Here is a 24,154-nt window from a genome sequence, read left to right as displayed (position 1 = left end):
ATTTTCTGCCCTTTGAAGATCTTTTTTTAAATTTCGAATATTTGCAATAGATTCGCAGATATTCCAGATAAATTATTTATTTTTGCTGAAACTGGCTGAAATCGTGAACTACTCTGAGTGAAATTACTAATCGGGTGACACCTCAATCATAATTCCTATGAAAGTGAACTAAAAATTTGCGAAATGACATTTGTGAACCAGACTATTTGTGAAATGCGATCTCGAGTTTTGACGGCTTCTTCGCCGGTCCACGCGAAGCCCAAAGCGACACTGTCGCCTCCGGCACTTCCAGCGTTCTCGAAGTGATTCACTCGCTCAGTCAGCACCAGTCAGCGATCCTCAACTGTTCTCCAGCACCAGCCTACTCCGACCAACATGAGGGAAATCGTTCATCTACAAGCCGGCCAGTGCGGAAACCAAGTCGGGGCAAAGGTCAGTTACTTTATTTTTCTACGATTTTGTGGTTGTTATCTTCAGACGTATTTCCTGCCGATTAATCGAATTTTGAGATTTGCACTTTCAGGGTCCCTTTGGTTTATTTTTGGAATGAAAATATTGACCATTGATTCTGGTTAGCTGAAGATTCTTGGGTTAATTAAATAGTTTTTCACATTAATTGGAAAAATATAAACATGTTTTTTCTACAACAAAATAGTTTAAAAAGTAATCTTCATTATCAAAAGAATTTGAATCTAGAACAGTTTCATGAGAAAGTACAAAATTGGCACTACAGATTGAGAGTTTCTGCTTGATGTCGAATTTTCAATTGAATCAAGAAAAGTTTCATGGGAAAATACAAAAATTGGCACTACTGATTGAGAGTTTTTGCTTGAAGTCGAATATTCATTTGAATTTGGAAAAGTTTCATGGAAAAATACAAAAATTGGCACTACAGATTGAGAGTTTCTGCCTAATGTCGAATATTCATTCAAATATAGAAATTTTTCATGCGAAAATATAAAAATTGGCACTACAGATTGAGAGTTTCAGATCAATATCGAATATTAATTTGCATCTAGAGAAGTTTCATAGGAAAATACAAAAACTGGCACTACAGATTTGGAGTTTCAGATCAATATCGAATATTAATCCGAATCAAGAAAAGTTTCACAGGAAAATACAAAAACTGGCAATACAGACTGAAATTTTCTGTTCAATTACGAATACTAATTTGATTCTAGAAAAGTTTCACGGAAAAATACAAAATTGGCACTACAGATTGAACGTTTCTGCTTAATCCCGAATTCTGATTCATTATTTTTGTAAAACATTCAGAAAGCAATATTTGTTTGAAAAGAAAGAGACACATTGTTGAGAGACTTTAGTTTTTGAGAAAGATCTCGTCAACTGTATACTTTTCCATCATTATACAAAAGATGTGAGAAACCTCCTATGAAAGAAAAAAATATTTAACTGTAATAATAACTTTTTGCAGTCATGTTCTTTTATGTGCTTATATTATGTGCTCATATATACTTACATATATTTTGTAAAGCGTTAAAATTGAAGTTTATTATTCTTTTCCTTTCTTCTGAAGTTTTTCATATTTCCTTGTATAATAATAGAGAAGTAAAAAGCCAATGAGCTTTTTCCCACTTATACATTTTTATTCTCTTACACATTGCGTCTCACTTTAACTTCAGCGAACTCTGTAACTTTTTTACTTGAAGTTTTTTGCTACAAAATTACCATCTCGAACAATTCATAACTTATTAGGATAAAAATCAAACGAAAACAGGCGTTGCTTATGAAGAAATAATTTAACACAAAAAGTGTTTTTATCGTGTAGAGTTTCACAGATTCGTGTGCTTCAGTAAATCATAGCACATAATCTTGGAAAACAAGATGGCTTTTACAGATTTTCAATATATTCAATATTATTTTACGAACAACTACAAAATTACATCGTCATAAATGCGAACTGGATGTATTGTTATTTTGTAGTTAGTACCTGCATTGAACGATTAAAGGGTAATAAACAAAACTAATGTATTAATAACAAAACACACAACATGTAGAAATCATAGTAAATGTTCAATATGTCTACCTTCAGACATTACGCATGCGTCTAGACGTCGGTGCATTGAGCCACGTATTCGCTCAAATATTCCTGGAGTCTCTCTGATTACCCTGCATGCATCGATGATGCGGTTTCTTAAGTCCTCTACATCGCGAACAGGAGTACGATAAACCAAATGCTGTAAATGGTCCCAAATAGAGAAATAGAGAGGATTGAGATCCGAGGATCGAGCGGGCCAGTTCTGTGGTCCTCCTCGACCTATCAACTGATTTGCATATGTTTCAGTTAAATGTTGACGTGCCACTTGACTAAAATGGGAGGGAGCCCCATCATGCATAAAAAACATATCCCTTCTGACGCCCAAAGAAACTTCCTCCAGCAGTACTGGATGCACTTCTCTTAAAAATTGAACGTATGCCTTACCATTTAATCGAGGAGGTAGAAAATGAGGCCCAATTAAATCATCCCCAATAACTCCGAGCCGCACGTTAAGAGAAAACTATTCTTGATGGTTAGTTTCGACATTGGCGTGAGGGTTTTCATCAGCCCATATGTGGTAATTATGAAAATTAATAATCTTGTCCCGAGAAAAACTACAGTCGTCTGTGAATTCTATCGTCTTTAGAAAGTCACAATTTCTTCTAATCATTTCCAGCATCCAATTGCAAGACGGTTCGGAAAGTCTCGCGGTAACAGTGCCTGTACTCGTCGCAGATGGTAAGGGTATAAAAGTTGTTCCTTCAAAATTCGAAATACCGTCATATGATCAACATTTAGCTGAAAAGCAATCTTTCTCGTACTTGTAGTGAGTTGTTCTTCAATCAAATTAGGTGCTGCTTCCTCAAGCTGTGGTGTTCGTACTTCTCGATGGCGACCACAATCATGCGTTCTTTTGTCGAATGAACCATATTCTCGTAATCGTTGATAAAGTCGAGCAAATATTCTATGTGAAGTATGCTGCCGTTGAGGATACATTTCAGCATATCTTCTAGAAGTTTCTAACCCATTACCCTGCGACAGACCGTAAACGTAATGCATATCAGCTATTTCCTCATTTGTGTATGCCATTTTAATAACTAGTGAATTATTAAAGTAACAAATTAAGAACAGAACAACAACACACAATTAGTATTAATTCAATTTCGAAAATTCATAAACTGACAGCGTCATACCAATTCAATTGTTACTATCGCTAATAGCGACCTACTAGATAGATTAGTTTCGTATTTTCGCATTTATGACGATGTATCTCTGTAGTTGTTCCTAAAATAATTTTTTGCTGCGAACAGGTTGATTTTGGGCAAACAACCCAAGAGACATTTTTTGTTTAGAATGAAACAGGCTATCGAAAATAAATTTTTAAATGGTAAACAAATAATTAGACAAAAAGTTACATTGGAAATACATTTTATGGGTTGCGTTTTCCACCCCTCACAACCATGGGGTAAACCAAATAAATTTCTGGCTAAGTGTCTTTTTGGTAGTACAAAACGTCAGATTAATTTCAATATTGTATCTTTTTTAGTGTTTGTGAAAAAAATTGTTATACAAATTTTATATACCCCCTTTAAGGGGCTGTATCTTAACAAGGGATGCTCCAATGAAATTTTTTTATATGAAAGATCCTATCTTTTTTTCGATGAGAAATCACCTTCTCAAATGTTTTACACTTATTTAGTTACGCCCTGTATATCCAGCATTTTTCCTAATCGTTTTAGTTTTAGAAAAATACCCCGTTATTATTCAGAAATTATGTTAATTGGCCCATTTTTGTGATTCACAGATCGTGTTTCTCTGAAGAAAAACTTATTCCTCAGTAGCTTTTCTGTAACTTTTCATATATCCGCGTAATCTGAAAATGCGGATACATTTTCGAACACTCAAAGGATGCATGTTTATTGAATGAAAGGAAGGAAACTGACGGTTGAATGAATGTTACCAAATATCATATGTAGGTATCTAAATAATTTTTAAAAGGCGAGATTATCGGTTTGCAAAACTTCGACAAGTATTTCACTAGAGAACATATTTTGAGGATTGGGTACTGTTTAGTACAACACGCGGTTTTGTAAACTCTTAGACGGAAATCTCCCAACAATGTGTTATTCATCAATTATCCGCGAATTACAACATATGACTTTTACACGAGTTTTCTAACTTCTGAGAACTGTTCTCGATATTTCTTCTTACGATATTATTTTTTACGGGGTGACCACAACCATCTGATTTCAATTCTAGTTATTCTAGAGTTGAGTTTCTATTCTTATAACACCTAATAATTTGATGACTATGATTATAATACCATACCAGCTATCTATAAAATAAAAAATGTCTCATATGGTGAGTCTCCTGAAAGAATCCATCCTCTCTGTCTCTCAACTATCCCCAGGACACTTGTGTGGAAATGGCAGGTGATCGTTAGATCGCCCAAGTTTCGACTCATTCTTTTTGAATCGACTTTACATCAGACACAAAACTACTTTATCAAATTAATCAGTTTCATCTACAGTGTGTAAAAGCCAATTGGAATGAATACATTATTTCGGTCACTGTACATATTGAAAAAAACCCGAAACACGTCGAATGTAAATTATAATTTGACATTTTTCAACGTAAAAATGCCACCCCTACCTTCAACCCTATTCGAATGACAGGTACAACCCCCAATTTTTTAAATTGGAAGTATTGGTTTGTGATATATCATTTGAAAGGTCTCTTCATTCTCTATTTAGAAATGTTATCGCTTTCAAGTTTATTGCAACAATTAAAATCATGTAGTTACCGAAATTAGATAAAATACACTCAAAAACTAAAATGTAATGCAAAACGTTATGAAATGTAGAATTCGAAAAAGAACTATGTATGTTAACGAAGTAGATGTTCAAAATGTTCACCGCAAACGTCTTGGCAACATCTTAATCTCAAATAACACTGTCTTCTAACATTATTTAACATATCAGGCGTGACCGACCTAATCGCAAGCGTTATTCGTTCTTTCAAGTTATTCAAATCTGAAGGTTTGGTTTTGTACACATTGCTATTTACAAATCCCCATGAAAAGAAATCTAATGATGAAAGATCAGGTGATCGCGCTGGCCATTCAATCGATCCTCGCCTCCCTATCCACCGATTAAGAAATGTTGTATCGAGGTATTACCGGAAATTAACTTGATAATGTGGTGGTGCTCCATTCTGCTGAAACCATATCTTATTCACCGGAACTTGAGGGTCAATCAATCAATCAAAATATGCTTCATTATCAAAGAATAACATCTTGTTGACAAAGCCTGTATAAATGAAATAAATTAAATTAAATTATATGAATAACATTTAGATAATTATTTACTTAGTATACATAGTATACGTAGTCACTGCTTTATAAAATTGAATTGTTAAAAAGCAATCAGTCACTCATTTAAAATCTAAAATATAACAAACAATAGTAGGTATATGATATCAAAATGTAAAGTTTTGGTATATTTATTATTAGTCTATTATATCCGCATAATATTCTTCCAAACTATAATAGGTTCTATCGGAAAGAACTCTTTTTACAGCTTTTCTGAAGCCAGTGTTGCACTGCATATTTTTGATATAATTTGGAAGGTGGTTGTACATCTTGCAGCCGTTATATATAATGGAGTCCTCAACTAGAGTGGAATATGGTAACGGTAGTTTGATATGGTTACTTTGGCGGGTGGCATATCTACTATCTGTAATGAAATTTTGTTTATGTTTATGAATGAGACACACTGTTTCAAGTATAAATATACACACTACCGTGAGAAGGTTATGTTGCTTGAAGTGAACTCTACACGAATCGCGAAATTTTAATTTACAAAGGTATCTCCTGGATCAGGATATAAATTTACTAAACTTGGAATGACATCATTTTGAAGTAGTTTCTCCCAATGAAACAGGGACCAATGTTATGGTTTCCTACAATCCCTGCCCAAACATTAACCTTTTGAGGGTATTGAGGGTATCCTCATCCAGTGAGGATTTTCCTTTGAACATTAGCGGCAATTTTGCCAATTAGCATGACCGTAAGAGATAAAGTACACTCATTAGAAACCATAACGTCTTCTAATTGGATGATACTGTTATCCAACATGTCCATCATTTCCTCACAAAAATAAGTTCTATCAAAATCGTCTCCCATGAGCTCCTGAGTAGGTATCATTTTATAGGAATGCATTTTATTTTCTTTTAATATGTTTAGTATCGATGTATGGCTAACATTGAATGTAGTGGATGCCTGTCTACTCGATGTATGTGGGTTTTCCTCAAACTCAAGCATCACATCTAATTTGAGTTCATCACTCATTGCATTATCAGCTGCTTTTTCTATCTGCCCCACATGACCATGCTCGCGAAACTGCTTCTCTATTTTACTTACTGTTTCTTGAGATATGGGCCGTAAATTAGAAAATTTCTCATGAAATAGGCGAGCTACTTCTTGTTGTGTTTTATGCATTTCCTTTAATCTAACCATTGGTCAGACTTGAAGTTAACGAACTTCAAACTTGAATTAAAATACTGACAACTAATAAATGTTGTAACATACAAAATAAGTTGACAAGGCGTTTTAAACTAACGTTGTCACGGAAATTATTTACAGTTTTTTAAAGGATACCATCTAAATAGTTTTGAAATAAGTTTTGGGTATATTGCATTAAGTTCTGAGTGTATTTTATGGAATATCGGTAACTACATGATTTTAATTTATTTTATCTTAATTGTTGCAATAAACTTGAAAGCGATAACATTTTTGAATGGAGAATAAAGAGAGAGACCTTTCAAACGATATATGAAAGCTTATACTTCCCATTTAAAAAATTGGGGGCTGTACCTGTCATTCGACGGAGGTTGAAGGTAGGAGTCGCATTTTTTCGTTGAAGTATGTCAAATTATAATTCAAATTTGACGTATTTCGGGATTTTGTTGAAATATGTACCGTAACCGAGATAATGAATTTATTCCATTTGGATTTTACACACTGTATATATAATACATTGTTCATGACTTTTGTATCGATTCAACATCATCTATAAGTATTCATAAGGATCTAAAATATGTACAAAGTTGAACTGATATTCTGTTAGAATTTGGATAGTTTGATTGAATACAGAAATGTAAAAGAGGATCAGTTCACCTGTTCACGAAACAGAAACATTTTGAGTCAATATTTTCAAAGACGCAGTACTTTCTTTGAAACATGCAATATCTGTCTTCAATATATTTCTCTATGTTTTACTTCAGTGATTGATAATTAATTTTTTCACTTTGCACGTCAGATCATTTTCTTCGTTTTTTAATTGGAATCCTGAACATTTCCGAGCTGTCTGAAAATATCCTATTCAACACTCTGTATATCTATTGGTGGCACAGCATGTCTGTAACTCAATCAAATGCATCGATTGGAACGTCAATGAAAAATTAGAACACTCGCATTCGCAGCATTGGGATTAGAATTTTTGCAGACCGATTAAAATAACAAGGTTGCCAATTTGTCCATACTTGGAGATTATATTCAAAAACATTAACCTGTATATTATTTCAGTAATGATATAACAATTTACAGTGAAATGGAATATAAGGTCGAGGTGATTTATCAATGAGACATACGTGTAAATAGCAATATAATAATCATCTTTGATTTATTGTGGTGTATGTATCACGATATTTTCCAAAGAGTTACGGTATCTAATTTTAGCTACTCTGATAATGAAGATCTCTTTTTAATCCATTGTTAGTCACTACGAATATGTTGAATCATTATCAGTGTTCTTAATTATTAAGGGCTTGAAAATAGAAGGGGAGCCCACGATGCAAAATGGGGATTTACTCGAGCGTCATTGAGACATATTAGGTTGCAAAGCTTAGATGATACGAAGAAAAAAATATTATATAATATATACCTTTTCATCGGTGGGGAAGCGGCAATAGATTTTTAAATATGTGAAAAAATACTGTTGCATGGACATACTCGAGCACGTCAGATATTGATAGCATCAATGTCCTACGTATTTTTAATAATGTTGGTATGTTAATCTGATCATTTGCATGATGTGGGTGGTTGTACGTAAGGGTTAAAAGTGGTAATCGAGCGCGTCAGATTTTCTAAGGGGGTGTTGAGTGCAACAAAAAAAACTATCATTCAAGAATCTAATGATTTCGATCTGACGCAAACTCGCGGCCATTATTATAATGTGCAAAAAAATTCGCCATTTCGAAATACTCAAGCGCGTCAGCGGTTCATCTTTATGTTTTAGACGTGCTGGCTCATAATCTGACGATTATCTAGAGGGAATCGCCTAATCTGACAAAACCAATATTTTTTTAAATTTTTTTTTATTCATTGAAAATAATTGATTGAAAATCTCAGGAAATAGCATGCAAATGAATAAGTGTATGTTTTTCAAGTAGAATACTTGTATTTCTAAGAAAATAATTTTTGAAAAATGCTCAAAAAAATTTAATTATTTATAATCAACTGATTATTCAGTGAAGAAAAGAGAAATGAAACTTTCTATGTTTTTTACCACTTTTATTTGTAACTAACGTTACTGCAGTTTCGTCCTATAAGGACATTTTCAAACTTATATATTGTATAATATTGAAAATATCCTTATATATTGTATTAGTTTGAAAATGTCCTTATAGGACGAAACTGCAGTAACAAATAATAGAAGTGGTAAAAAACATAGAAAGTTTAATTTCTCTTCTCTTCATTATGATTTCATACCACGTAGTAACGGCTACATCCATTAATTAATTGACTAATTAATCTTCATCACGAACAAGTCTCTGTGATGGCGTCATGGCAACAGAATTCAGAGTGGGGACGAAGTGAGAGAGTAATAATAATAACTTTGCTGCCCTCCCCTTTTTTACGTCACTCTCAAATTGTCAGATTACTGGAATATACACTTTTTAGCAGGTAATTAACTCACCCTACGTTAATCTGACGCGCTCAAGAATTTCTGATGATCAATTTTTTTTTACTAAACTGATCCTTTATCACTCACTGGCGGCCTTATATATGGGGCTCATATTTGGTGGAGGTACTTAACCGGGTACAAGGTATCCCCCTGTATAATAATCTGCCGCGCTTTAGTAAATCCCGAAATCCCCGCTTGGGCTCCCCTATTAAAATAATAATCAAGCGATATTGGACGAGTAAATGCAGTTTTGAAAATTTCCCTGTAGATATGAAGGGCGCATATTTGGGGCGCTTATTTTATCTTCGAAACAGCAATGATATGAAATGAGGAACCGATGTTTTGAAGTTTGGAAATCAATTTATAAAACATCAGTTCGAGGACCACTTCTGTTGACTTTTCTTCGAAGGGTTATATTCATTTGAAGAACAGCAAATCGATATTAAAATAGAATCGATTTCCATTTGAACACTTTGTCAACAAAAAATGGTCCAAGTCAATTATTCACTCGTCTTATTTTATGAATAGCACTGGAGTTTTATCCCAATACCAAATCGTTTAACACCTCGGCACGTGTTTCGATCACCAAGTGATCATCTTCAAAACGAAGATTGAACTAAATAGACATACAATGTTGTCCTTGTTTATACCATAGATAGCTCTGCTAGGTACCTGTGTCTTAATTGGCTCAAATTTATGTTACAATGTTGCCTTATCTACTAGTCTTACATCAATTTTGCAATGTGGCCTCATCTAATAGCCAGGTAAATCTGATGAATAAAATATTATTTCAACAAGCTATACAGTGTGTAACAACGAAAACTTAACAGAGCCGTTTTTGAATATAAAAAGTAAGAGTTTTAAAAAAAGCTCGGATACGTCGATTTCTAATTGAAAGGGGACACCTTTCAGACTAATCAGATTTTTTGTAGTACGCACCCCCTCGGAGGGGTGCGTCCGACGACCCTTATTTAGATAGGAAAGTAGGTCGAGTGGCACCTTGTTTTAAAGGTTTTTCGAATACCTTTACATCTCTGTTAAAAGAAAATTTTTGTAACGATTAGTTTTCAAGATAACTTGAAGATTTAAAGGTATTTTTATTGAGTTCAACTCTTTTTAAAATAAATCAAATTGTTTTTAAGGTACAATTTACGTTCAGAACTTTCATAAAAAAAATAAATTTTTGCTTTTTATGACAACCTGCTAATACGTATCCATTTGATTTCGTAAAAAAGTAAGAATTATTTGTTTATTACGAGGAGATTTTTTCGGCAGATGGGGTTGGTTACCACTCTCACATTTTAGGTAAATTGAGTGGCACCTCCTTATGAAGGTTGCCTTTTGAGGTGGATATTTTATACTTCTGATAAAAAAGTGAATCATACTAAAAACTTACCTACACAACGAATACAACCTGCTGATTTCCTTGAATGCTGATGACACAGAAAAGTTTAAGAAACTGTTTTAGGGTTGATAAATCCCAATAATTGTTTTTAAAGCACACACAAAAAAGTAACACCTAATAAGGGTAACTCACATAGGAAATTTAGAGTAAATGTTCAAAATGTGCGCCATTTTTCTCCATGCAACAATAAAGATTTTGTTCGAATTCTGCTCTTACATTATTCAACATCTCAGGAGTTAGCTCAGCATTCATCAATAATTCTACGACGTAATTCATCCAAATTGGCTGGCTGTGTAGCATAAACTTTAGACTTTAAATATCCCCACAAAAAGTAGTCCAGTGGTGTTAAATCTGGTGATCGTGCTGGCTATTCAATTGGACCTCTTCTGCCAATCCATTGTCCTTCAAAATGATTATTCAAAAAATTTCGAACCTGCTGGGCATAATGGGGTGGTGCACCGTCTTGTTGAAAATGGATGAATTCATCTTGACATCTTGGATCCTGTTCAATTATTTCAACTATACGAGGTTGTATTGCCTCTTCAAGAAGTTGTAAATAAGAATCACCGGTTAAATTTCCATCAATGAAAAATGGAACTATAATATGATTGCCTAATATTCCGGCCCAGACATTCAAATTTTGGGGATCTTGGGTATGTATTTCTGCGTATTGTCTTGGGTTTTCATCCAAAAAATAACGGCAATTGTGACGGTTCACGCAACAACAGAACGTGATTTCTGCTTAGGTGTTTACCAGGGTTTTGCTCGTTGAATAAAATTGATGTTCTATTAGCATTTTGGTCGTTGCCAAAAAATAAGACAATAACTGAAACCCTTTCAGCAGTAGTGTAAGGCATTTTTAAACAAATAACAATACACGACCCGTTTAAACAAAACAATCGAACGATGTACTAACGAAAACTGGAAGAAGAGGAGTGGGTATTGATTTTAAAAAAGGGATTTCATTTAACAAAAAACTGATAAGAAAAACTGCTCGAATTTTTTTTTATTTAGGCAGTAGTTACCCAGTAGTCTGTCTAATGTATCATTAACATGGCAATTTTAACTTCAAATTATCTCGAAAACTAATCGTTACAAAAATTTTCTTTTAACAGAGTTGTAAAGGTATTCTAAAGACCTTCAAAACAAGGTGCCAGTCGACCTTCTTTCCCTATCTAAATAAGGGTCGTCGGACGCACCCCTCCGAGGGGGTGCGTACTACAAAAAATCTTATTAGTCTGAAAGGTGTCCCCCTTTAATTAGAAATCGACATGTCCGAGCTTTTTTTAAAAATCTCACTTTTCGTTGTTACACACTGTATAGTATACTATTAGGTATTGGTCCACCATAGTTATTCACAATATTATTGTTTACTTATTTCTACACTCTCGTAGGCATCTAGATGTCTGTTGTTGTTAACTTGTCTAACTAATCTTAATGAACTAAAGTCTATGGACTGGTTTTGTTGCAAAATATGATGGGCGACTGCTGATTTTTCTGGTATTCCATATTTTAGGTGTGGTAAGTGTTCCTTCTATCTTAGTTCAATAGATCTTTTACTCTGCCCATAATATTTCTCGACTTTTTCATTTGGATTTTTCCTAAAAGGCTCTGTAGTGTATGACTTATTTTAAATACCATCTTCATACCTAGTTTTTCGAAAATATATCTTCTTCGTTCTTCGTGTATCGTGCATTCGTGTATTTTGTTAAAAAAATCCAAAAGTGAGGTTATGACTCTAAATCTCGAAAGAAGGTTTTCAAATAGAATTTTCAGTCGGTATGTGAAATTTCGGTACTATAATATGATGAATAATGTTTCCCTTTTTTTGGCAATTATATCATTCATCAAAATAAGACTCAGTGCAATAGATTTAACAGTGCTTTAAGCCAGAAACGTTTTCTTTAAAGTATCGTCGTCTATATTAAATTTGTGTTTTTCTACGAAATAGGGCTATTAAAAATTGGTCATTATTAAGAAAATATTTCAACTTTCTCTCATATTCCGAAATCATATTTGGAATAAATCTGTTATTGAAACAAAATCCAATGCGATGCGGACTGTACTGGTCGCACTGTATATGCGGATACATGTTTAATTGAGTTGACGTACTTCTCAGCGCCAGTTTTTTTCGAGACCTGTCGAAAAACTAACGTCTACAATAGTTTTAGCTGAAATGAGAATTCGATTCAATAGTTCAAATAGTGCCAACAAAGGGCGCTTACAAGTTTATATAATAATAATAATAACTTCACTACTCGTTTGGAGTAGTGAAGTGGATTCGGGAGGAGCTGTATCTCGACGTAAAGACCCGAAAAATGATGCATCTCTATAGGAGTTTTCATCCCAAATCGTCTGTTCCACGGTTGTACTTCCCCCGACAACAGGGAGGCCGTGGACTTTTGAGTTTGGAGTGTCTACATGACAGAATGGTGCTGGATACAGCCCCGTAAAGTCGTCAGGAGTTCGGATCCCCTTCTTTGCATGGTCCGTGACCATGAGAGAGCAGGAATTGGAGCATTTTTCCTTAGGGCAGCTGCCCGAGCAGCTGATGAACTCGGTATAGTTTTCGACTCTGAACGACGTGACTGCAACTCTGTCACCGAGTTGGAACCCGTTCAGCAAAAAGCTCAGATAAAAGCCGCAGATATCACCTTATTTCTGCGGAGACACAAGGATAAGCCAATGCATGGGGTCTTCTTCAATAACATTCGATACCTTGGTCTATCAAGGCGCCTGACGTTCGCTTTTCTCAGGTCGAGTGGGCTGAAGTCGGAAACTGAGGGGTTCATCATGGCTTGCCAGAATGGTGTCTTCAACACCTTAGTCTACCGCAGTCGCGTGATGGGTATAGAGGTTCCTGACACAAGGTGCAGGGTCTGCCGCGAGGCGCCCGAGACCCTAATGCACTTGCTATCAGCATGTCCAGCATATGCGGTCTCGGCCTATATCCATCGACATAACGCGGCCCTAAGAGTGCTATATTACCATCTACGGCACTCTTACGGTATTGACGAGACACCGGTGTTGCCCTACGCTCCGGGGGATATTGAATCCGTTGTGGGGAACGAGAAGTGCCGAATTTATTGGGGAACTATTCGTTCCCCACCCTCAGGCTCATACAAGCTAATAAGTCTGATGTAGTCCTTCTCGACCACCAGACCAAAACAATATTTGTCGTGGAGTTTTCAGCTCCTGGCGAGACGAATATCGTCGTAAAAGAGGAGGAAAAACGGATAAAATATCCAGATTTTCTCTTCGATCTCCGCAGACTGTATCCAGATCACTCTGTCAAGATGGTTGTTCTGATTATTGGAGTCCTTGATGGATTGATATCCTCTCTACTCTCGAATCTTAAAATCGTACCGTCTTGCCGCACTAAGGCAGAAATCTCAGACGCACAGATGCAGAAGGCTGTCATTCTTGGCTCACTGCGCTTGCTCAGGGCACATGATTCTCGGACCCAATGATCACTTACTCCACGGTGTGGGGAGTGGTCATTGGTTGATAATGCTGGTGCGCCCTCCCGAATGTATCGGGGCTTCGGGGGATAGGACCTGACCAGCGCACACTACGGTGAAAAAAAAAATAAATCGTCTTCATTCATCTTTGAACACATATGTAAAGAGATAACAATAATAGGTATTTGACAAAGATAAAGTGGCGAAGTGTCACCCGTGGGTGTTTTTCAACTTAACAATGGAAATACAATATTAATTTACACTTTTCTTAATTATCTTAGCTATAATATCTACGATGAGTATAATTCTATTACATTGTAGAATAATTTTGCTGTCTGAGATCTATCAAATTAATGAGTACCTTAAATTCATAAAGTGATTGACTGGTCATATCGCCTACTACCTAGTATTGTTTTCAGTCGAGACTGATATACATTATCTTTTTTTTTCGATTAAGTGAAAATCGAATGTAAAGCGGTATTGTTACTCATTCCTGCGAATCAGTTCACCGGCCGTGAACTTACCGAAAAACTTGAATCGATAATTAGGTCTAGGCTTGACGTCTCCGCTAGTTTCTGCTAACAAGTTGGCACTGTGTTTCCTTTTTTGTACATAATTCGATAGGACTGTTTGAAACGACACAAAAAGAAATTCGATAACGTACAAGCCGCTTCAATGAGCAACATACAAATTGGATCAAGTATCTTTTACTCGATAAAAAACGAGGTTATTGTGAAGTGTGCCTTCTCATTATGCCATATAAAGGAAATACCAGAAAAAATACGAGGTTCGTGAAGTGCTAGAAGTCCTGCAAATGCGAACATTAAACAGTTGGCGTTGAATGAAATTTGCCACTAAAACTCATGTCCTTGTTTAGCTTTTTTAGGATTACGTATATGAACCAAATTATATTTTCCAATGCCAGATTCATTAGTACTAATACAGCTTCATGAATAAAAAAAGAATTTCAATAATTGGATTTAGAGTAAATACTTTTGGGGTGATTACATTGGTTCGATAACTTTATGTCCTACACGTATTTGATGACTGGTGTTACAGGAATAGACGTATAGTTAACCTGAGAAAAACTGTCTGCATGGTATTTACAAATTCATCTTGAAGCCTACACGATTTCAATTTCATTTTCCGGAATGAATACTTGGCATTAACAAGCTCAACAAAATTATCAGGAACAATAGTGGACTCACATTTCACTTGGCAAGAACATATAGAGTTCACATCCAAGAAATTGAACCAATCGTATTATCTCATTAAATCCCTTAAGAATAAATTAGATACTAAAGCACTGATGTCAGTTTATTTCGACAAGTTTCAGTCCGTTATTTACAACAACATTGCTGTCTGGGGTTTAGCAACTGAGGTGGACAGAATTTTCATAAAACAGAAAGCATTACTGAGGCTAATTTTCAATCTAGAACGCCATGTAAAGAGATTTTTCGTCAAAATAAAAAACTGTTGCCTGTTTGTTCATTCTAAAAACATTGATGTATATCCATGAAAATAGAAGACAACTAGAGTCGTCATACTAGGAATAAACATAAGCTCATCACCCAAAAACACCATCACGCAAAGTATAAAAAGTCTCCTATGTTTGCTGGTATCCGTCTCTTTAATATACTGTCATGCGATATGAAGACACTGCCACGGTTTTTAAAAAACAGTTGAAAGTGTTTCTATCAGAAAAAGGTATCTACACAGTAGATGAATTTATACTTGAAGTTGGTAATGTCACATCAGATTGTTTTACAATCTGATCTATCTATCAATTTTTCATGTTCTATTGAACAATCCTCAATCTGTAATTGAGGATTGTAGAATAAATTGAATATTTGAAATGATTCTTCGATCAAGTTTGCTATATTTTTTGATATTCATAACTGTAAATTATTAAATGATGCATAAAATCATAGTTTAGGTAATATTTTGTGATCTATCAACTTTGTGTACTGATTTTAGATATAGAAATTATTTCCAAACATGATTTTTCGTGTACATTTTATTCCATGTGGAGAATTTTTCATTAATTGAAAGGTTAACGGGTTCATATACACTTCCATAATTAAATTGATAATTATAGGCTCCGTAAATTTTACGATTTGGCAATGTTGATTATTTCTATTGTTCCTATTGGTCAATCGAACAAGAAGCTGGAATAGGGCCGTGACGTCACCACCCTACCACATTCGATTTTTGATAATTAATTACGGGAAAACTATGGTACTTCAAGAGATGAAACAAAGTTCACTGTTTTTCAATTTAAAATTTCTGTCAAGTGAACTATAAACCAAAAATCATGAAACAAGCCCATTATCATTCGCCAGATCAGCATTTGTTTAAGGATGAAACACAAGCACTACAGGAAAATCCTTAAAACGCTCTAAGAGCGGTGCCTGTGCGAAAGTAGCGATTCACTTTGGATTTGAATCGCTGGAGATTGAATTCATTTGGAAAAACGTTGTCCTGAAGTTTATTCTACATAAACGCAATTCTCCGAATGAAAGGCTTCTTGAATAGTGAAATTCAAGGTTTACCGAGTTGAATATAATAGAACATAATATAATAGATGTTCGTGTCTTAAATCAGGCGAATGGCTCTTTTCTGAATGGAATCCAGCAGCTTCAGAGTATGCTTAGGGACGGAGCTCCATACATGTGAACAATACTCCAAATATCGTCTGATTTGAGCTTTATAAAGCATCAAAAGTTGCTGAGGTTTGTACAGTTTTTTGGTTTGAAATAGTGTTCAGGGCTTTTGAGAAGCGGACTTTGCAATTCCAGCGACATGATTGTGCCAAGACATATTGGTGTCCATTTCAACCTTCAACAAACTTATCGAAGCAGAAAGCGGAATTGTCTGTTTTGACATTATTATATCTGGTTCGTAGAGATTTATCTTTTTGTCTTTTTGGAGAAAACCGATGCTTGGTTTTCGTAGCATTGAATTGAACCTTGGTTTTAATCACCTCTATATCCTCATTAATATATGTAACCTGCTGCCGGTGAAGATGTGCATCCACAGCCGATGTCCTGGAATCCAAATGGAATGACAAGGCAAGTGTGCTGTAGTCAGCAAAGCAATATATTGCAATATATGAATGAAGTGTGTGTATTTTCTATAATGTTATCCAATTTGGTACTGAAGAGCCTTAGGGCAAGTGTCTTAAGGCGAAACATCGGTGTATACCAGTGAGGGTGACAGTGTTCCATGTGAGTACAATTTATTACCATTCATTCAAAATACAAGTCATGTGAATGATATCTGATTCTTATTCCACAACAAATGTTTGAAATACAAACTGAGTAGAGAAAAGTATCTTCTGTATAATTCAGTGTTCATATACAGGGTGTTCCTTAAACACATGCTAATATTCAAGGAGGTAATTCTTAGACCCATTTTAAGGAAAAAACGTCCTATGGACGTATGTCCTAAACGCATTAACTTTTGAGATCAGTTTTTCAATAATAACTGAGATAATTTTGTAGACATCTTTAGTATATTTGGTACATATGTTCCATGCCTCAAGGCGCATTTTCTGATGTACAATTTTCTTAATTTTCTCTGCCAGTGGCGTACGTACGAGTTTTGAAATGTATATTTTTGGCGAAAAAAATACTACACCACTGTTTTATCTTGAATTAAAAATTATTTTTGAAATCTCCATACATTTTTGAGCACATTTGATTTGCTGGGTTTTCTTTGTCCGACGCATGGTTTTCGCTCAAAAAATTAAAAATCGCTTTACTTAAGGATAAATTCCTTAAAAATCTGATGCGGTATCGTGCATCGACTGAAAGCAAACTAAGAGATCAGATTTGTTGCAAAATAATTGAGGATCTAATAAGTATTTGTTTGTTGTCAGATGTACTGTTCTCAATTAAAATTACGTCATAACGTAGCACCGCTTAATAATTTTTGAAAAATAAATTTAGTTATCCTGGAATAAATGACGTGTAGCAGAATTTATTTACTGCACCTCTTGGAAATATGGAGTTTGTCGATATGTGATTTCTTTTAAAGATTAAAAGCAGAGAAAACAGCGTACCCACCATAGCAATAAAAAACGAATTCTCTTTTATTACAAACGTCAGTAGCTAATATTGATGTTGGTTTAAAGTAAGGTGTTGGTGTTAAAAACTGTCACAGCGCGTTTTGATTGATTTTGAAGTGTTATTGAAGTTATTTTGGTAGTCCGCTGTTTTTCTGAATATCAGTAAATATGGTAAATTATACGAATGCGGAAATGGCGCATATGCATTACGTATATGGCCTTGCCGATGGTAATGTAACAGAAGCCAGGCGCATTTATCAGGAAAGATATCCTAATCGTGTCTTACCAGATAGCCGAAACTTTTCAAATATTCATCGTCGACTTAGGGAAACTGGTAGTTTCAAGAGAGGGACTCCGGAAGGTAGACCTCGTGTAGTAAGAACTCCTGAAATTGAGGAAGCGGTGCTGCAAGAAATTGAGGAACATCCTGAGACGAGTACGAGGAAGATCGCTAGAACTCTGTATATTGGTCATCAAATTGTTTGGAGTATTTGGGTTGATTTTTTGTTATACCCATACCATATTTCAAGAGTGCAGGCATTACTACCCAGAGATTTTCCACAGCGTGTGAACTTCAGTCAGTGGTATCTACAAAGTATTGCACTAAATCCGCAGTTTGAGACACAAATTTTGTTCACAGACCAAGCAAATTTTTCTCGGAATGCCGTTCAAAATTTCCATGACAATCATGTGTGGGCTGAAGAAAATCCCCATGCAATAACCGAAACCCATTTCCAACACCAATTTTCGGTTAACGTATGGGCAGGAATTATAGGTGATCATCTAATAGGCCCATTTTTTCTACCAGGACGTCTTGATGGTCGTTCTTATTTACACTTTCACGAAGAAGACTTACCTGGGTTATTGGAAGATGTGCCACTTGCGTTAAGGAATCGAATATGGTACATGCACGATGGCGCCCCTGCTCATTTCAGTGTAATTGTTCGAAACCATTCAAATACAGTTTATCCTAATCGTTGGATAGGTCGCGGAGGACCTCAGCAATGGCCAGCAAGATCCCCCGACCTCAACAATTTAGATTTTTTTATGGGGTCACCTTAAAACTCTTGTGTATAAAACTCCCGTTTATACTTTAGAAGATTTATGAGAGCGAATAGTTGCCTCGTGTGAAACTATACGAAATACGCCGGGAATATTTGAACGGGTGCGTAATTCCATGCGTAGAAGGGCGGAAGCATGCATACTAAGTGCAGGTGGCCACTTCCAACAATTTTTATAATCAGTTTTGGTATTATTACTAATTAAAAAATTTGTGTTATTCGTTTAGACTTACTGTCACAAAATAAAATAAAACTCGTTTTTGTGAAATTTTGCAGATTTTTGCAGATTATGTTTTCAAATATTATAAGGGAATTGGTAATGCGTTATAAAGCAATTTTCAGATTCTCATTCATTTTAGAATTGATGTAATTTCTTAATTTGCTTTCTGTCGATTTTTATTTTTTTGAGTGAAAATCATGCGTCGGACAAAGAAATACCAGGAGATCAAATTTTCTCAAAAATAAATGAGGATTTTAAAAATGATTTTATTTTGAAAAGAAAGCATTGGCGTAGTACTTTTTCCCCAAAAATATTCAATGCGAAACCCGTAGGGATGCCACTGTTTGAAAAAATACAAATTTGTGTACACCAGAAAATGCGCCTTGAGGCATGGAATATATGTACCAAATATGCCAAAGATGTATACAAAATTATCTCAGTTATTATTAAAAAACTGATTATTTTTGAAAACTTTGCCACCTTGTATCTCAAAAGTTAAGGCGTTTAGGACATACGTCCATAGGAAGTTTTTTTTTTTAAAATGGGTCTAAGAATTACCTCCTTAAATATTAGCATGTGTTTAAGGAACACCCTGCAGAAGTATTTGTTTCGAAAGAATTATTTTCTTTCGTGTAATTCAATGTTTATATGAAAGTAGCTGTTTCAGGAGGACTTTCTTTCAGTTTGTGTCTGAAAGTTACTTCTTTGCATGATCTACACATTCATGTATAGAGTTTCAAATTGATTACTTCCTTCCTTTCTTTGGAAGATTCTCTCATCCCTTTTTTTTGTATCAGATGGAGTAGTAGAAAGCCAAAAACTTTCTTTCCCAAAAAATTAATCACTCCTAAAAATATAACCCCTTCAATTAAAATATAATCCCTTCAATTCAATATATTGGATTCTTGGTTTTTGCCAATAAGTCGTCAATAAAAAGAGGGTTGGAAACAGTATGGATCCTTGGGGATCGTTTTGTCTCTTTGAAAATGTCAGCCAAATTGGCCCAAAGCCAGTTTTTCATAAGAATTCTCTATTATTGGACTCCATTCTTATGACAGAAGTTTTCTGGTCTTTCTTATAGAACCTAATCGATAAAGTTTTCTGATCAAAAATGTAATTGGCCCTGCAGAGAATACGTAATAGTGTCTGATAGAAGTAAGTTCTAATGTTCAAACTACAATTTTTCTGAATTGAAAGGGATAAATTATAAAGAGAGATTGAGTTTTGGGGAAGAAAGATTATGGTTTGCTGATTCTCCATCTTCATAGAAAAATGAAGGAATTTTCCAAAGGAAGGTAGAAAACCATTGATTTCTGAATGAACTTTTTACAAAGATGTGTAAATGTGTAGCCCTCTACTTTTAAGTGAACACTGGATTATACAAAACACATGTTTTCCGATTCAGTTTGTAACCCAAACATTCGTTTTGGAATTGAATCGAATTTCATCATTGCTACACAACTACTTGAAACACTGTCATCCTCAATAGCGGACAGCCGATGTTTCGGAATAAGACACTTGCCTTATTGCTTCTTCACCTGCAAAACCTTTATTTCTCATAAAACAATATTTCTCCCACGTAATTTCTTTTCTTGGATGGTATAAAATTGATGGAATAGAATAGAATATTTATTAACAATTTTAGGGTCAGATAATACATATGGCACAAGAAAAAAATAATATGACAAAATGAATACAATACAAATCACACAAAAAATACACAGACATAACAACATATTAAATTTAACATTTACAGGGGTAAGAATACTTTCTTAAAACGGTATAACAGATTACATAGGAATCATTCAGGTATACTAGAATAGATAGATAGATATATATCACTTTATTTCCTCTAATTGGATGTACACCTGTACACCCAGTTACAGGAAATGTTAAAGAAAATATACTGAAAAAAGTAAGATTCAATTAAATTAAATTAACATATTACATATTCAATTGACAAATTACAAATGATATTAATAATATAAATGGAATAGTATGTTTAGATTAAATTGATATATTATAAATGAATTAGCCTTCACAAGGTTGACATAAAACAATTGAAAATTAGATAAAAAAACTATAAATGAAAGGTTCTATGTAAGATACAATCCTTGATAAAGTTCAAAGAGTTTCCATTAATGTCACACATGTTACATACTAAATTAAAATTATAACACATTAACTTTACTGCTGCTTTGAGATTCACGTTTGTTCTACTACTCTGACAATGAAATGTTTTCTCGTATCTTGAGTTGAGGCGTTATCCACAAGAAGTTTTTTCACAACAGCTTTGAATATCACAATCTGCTCCTATAATAATTTACTCATCAAGTACTCATTACAACAAATTAACGCTTGAGAACTGAACTTAGAATCCTACGTAGATATTTCGAATTTTGTCGGCTCCACCCTGCATCCCGTTTGTCATCTGAAACGTTTGTTATAGTCATCCTGAAGTCCCGATGAGCAAGCTAAGATAAATATAGATGTCTACAAATGCACTTCGTCTGCCTTGAAATATTTAGAATTACCCCAGAGTGTTTTAAATAGTACGATCTTTGCTTGTAGCGAGTGCTATATCGGTGTAAACAAAAAGGAGAATATCCTGCTGAATAAATCTGCCATTACGTCGAATAAAAAGGTGAATATTTCTTTAGACTGTCTCATGGGTTACGGATCTTGATTATAAATAGTACGTATAATTTGCATCAATTGTAAAGTTTTATTAACAGTCCAATGTCCGACAGTGGTATGATTATCGAGAGACCAATTAATCACCATGAAACGAAACTAAATCTGTAGAAATATTTTTATGAAAAATTTTACGAATGAAAATGATGAAAACAAAAAAGTTATCAAATTTTCACATCGATTTTCAATGAAATGTTCAATGAAATTAAATTCAAAATCTGGGAATTGAAAAAATTGAGAGGTTTTTGAAAGAATTTATACGAGAATATGTAACACTTTTCTATCTGTGAAAATAGTTTACCATTCAACTATATTTTGAAAATTTCTACAAGTATCTGTAAAAGACTATCGACCAATATGCCAACAATGTAGGCGGAGGTGAAATATATCTTGCTAAACTGTGTCCAGTATGATGAAGCTAGACAACGATTTGAAATACCAAATTCTCTGAAGGAATGTTTGAAAGATCATAATGAAAATCTGGACAAATTTATGAAATTTATGGAAACAATAGGACTGTACTCAAAAATTTAAACAAGAAAATAAATGATAAATAAACTAGTATTAAAAGGCCAGTGAACTCGTAGTCGACGCCTTTAAACTACAAAAAAGGCAAAATATGCAAGAAAAGGCAAAATAATTGAAGTAATTATGAAAGACAGAATAACGAGCTTTTTTGAAAACGGAAAACATCTCGATGACCATCAATATGGATTTTGATCGCTCAGATCATCTTCACTCAATAGCAAAAAAACTAGACTTAGGGATATATACACGTGCAATCCTATGCGACTTGTCGAAAGCCTTCGACAGTGTCTCACATGGCATCGTATTAAAAAAGCTCCATGAATACGGGATACGTGGACCAGCTCTTCGACTCATTGAATCATTCATTACAGATAGACAACAATACACATCCTACAATAATGTGACCTCCAGAACCATACAAATCAAACATAGTGTGCCTCAGGGTTCAGTCCTGGGACTACTGTTGTTTGTAATCTATATGAATGATCTGTCAACCTTCTTAGATTTCGCAGATATATTTAGTTACGCAGACGACTCAACTTTCTTAATCAGAAGCGGAAGCTTATTTCAACGCAAATATTTCATCCTTGAATAAAAACATAACTGAAGATACAATTTTCTCAAAAATACAGCAAATGATTCATCAGTTAAAATACTAGGATTTCACATAGATTCCAACCCGAACTGGAAAGAATACGATCAGGAATTGCAAAAAAGGTGTCGAGATGTCAATTTTTATTTATAAATCTCAGAGAAATATTATCAGTTGGACTGCTAAAAACTGTATACTACGGTATGGTGCACTGCCACTTAATGTATGGGGTTTTATTATGGGGCACAAGTTCAGCGTGCTACCAGTTATTAATAAATAAAAAAAATTGTTAGAAATATGGCTTAGGCTGGATCAAGGGAACATGCCAAACCATTGTTCATCAAAATGCAAATTTTAACACTTCCATGTATATTTATCAATGAAGCAGACTGACTAGCTGCCAATTAAACTACATAACCTTATATCGGTGGATTGGATTAAAAAAAATCACTTTTGTAAATGTACTTCATAATATACAAGATGTTTTCTCGCATATATGTTCTTAATATTTAGTACAGTCTATTCAACGTACTACCTCACACAAAGCCTAGTTTCTAGGATCATCTCATTTTTAATTAACTAAAAAAGAAACAAGAATTACCACAGTTATGTTCCTGAAGCTATAATTCTGATGATGAACCCAATGACATTTTTCTTCGTGTCACAAAGAATATTGTTTGACCAGTGACTCTTAAACTTTTTGAGTCCACGAACCCCTAGAAAATCAAGCACAATTTCGAGGACATCCTTATTTAAAAAACATAGGAATAAATTTTGGACAGTCCATTTTCATTTATTTTGAATGATTTTGGCTGTCTACTTCTCCTTCTAGATACAGAAAAATTGGGAATCTTCCAAAGAAAAGAAGGAATCAATCAATTTAAAAAAAGGAACTCTAAACAAAGATGCGTAGATCATGTAAAGAAGTAACTGTCAGACACATATTATAAGAAAAATATGTTTCGAAACAGCTACTTTCATATAAACATTTATACATTTGTATAACTGATTTATTCAATGCTGACCTACCGGAAAAAATATTCGATGATGGTTACTACTTTTTATAAAGACTGAAGTTTTCAAAATTGGTCAATATCTATCACTTATTTACCTATCAGTAATTCCTACAATTCTCTTTAAATTTCGTCATCAATTTCAGT

At 34.4% G+C, this 24,154-nt stretch overlaps 1 protein-coding gene across 1 annotated transcript in view; it reads left to right on the top strand.

Moving 5' to 3' along the window:
- The first annotated feature begins 272 nt into the window (after positions 1-272).
- Positions 273-24,154, top strand: part of LOC111511236 (tubulin beta-3 chain) — a 77,655-nt gene continuing 53,773 nt past the window's right edge. The window contains exon 1 of the mRNA XM_074186459.1: positions 273-432. Coding sequence (XP_074042560.1) covers positions 376-432 — 57 coding nt within the window. The 5' untranslated portion in view covers positions 273-375. The remainder of the gene's footprint in view (positions 433-24,154) is intronic.

The sequence above is a fragment of the Leptinotarsa decemlineata genome, unplaced genomic scaffold (assembly GCF_025532065.1).
Source record: "Leptinotarsa decemlineata unplaced genomic scaffold, Ldec_3_MD MMD2_tig00078422_RagTag_RagTag, whole genome shotgun sequence".
Lineage (NCBI taxonomy): Eukaryota > Metazoa > Arthropoda > Insecta > Coleoptera > Chrysomelidae > Leptinotarsa > Leptinotarsa decemlineata.
The sequence above is the reverse complement of the archived record's forward strand: the minus strand, read 5'-3'. Positions and strand labels throughout refer to the sequence as shown.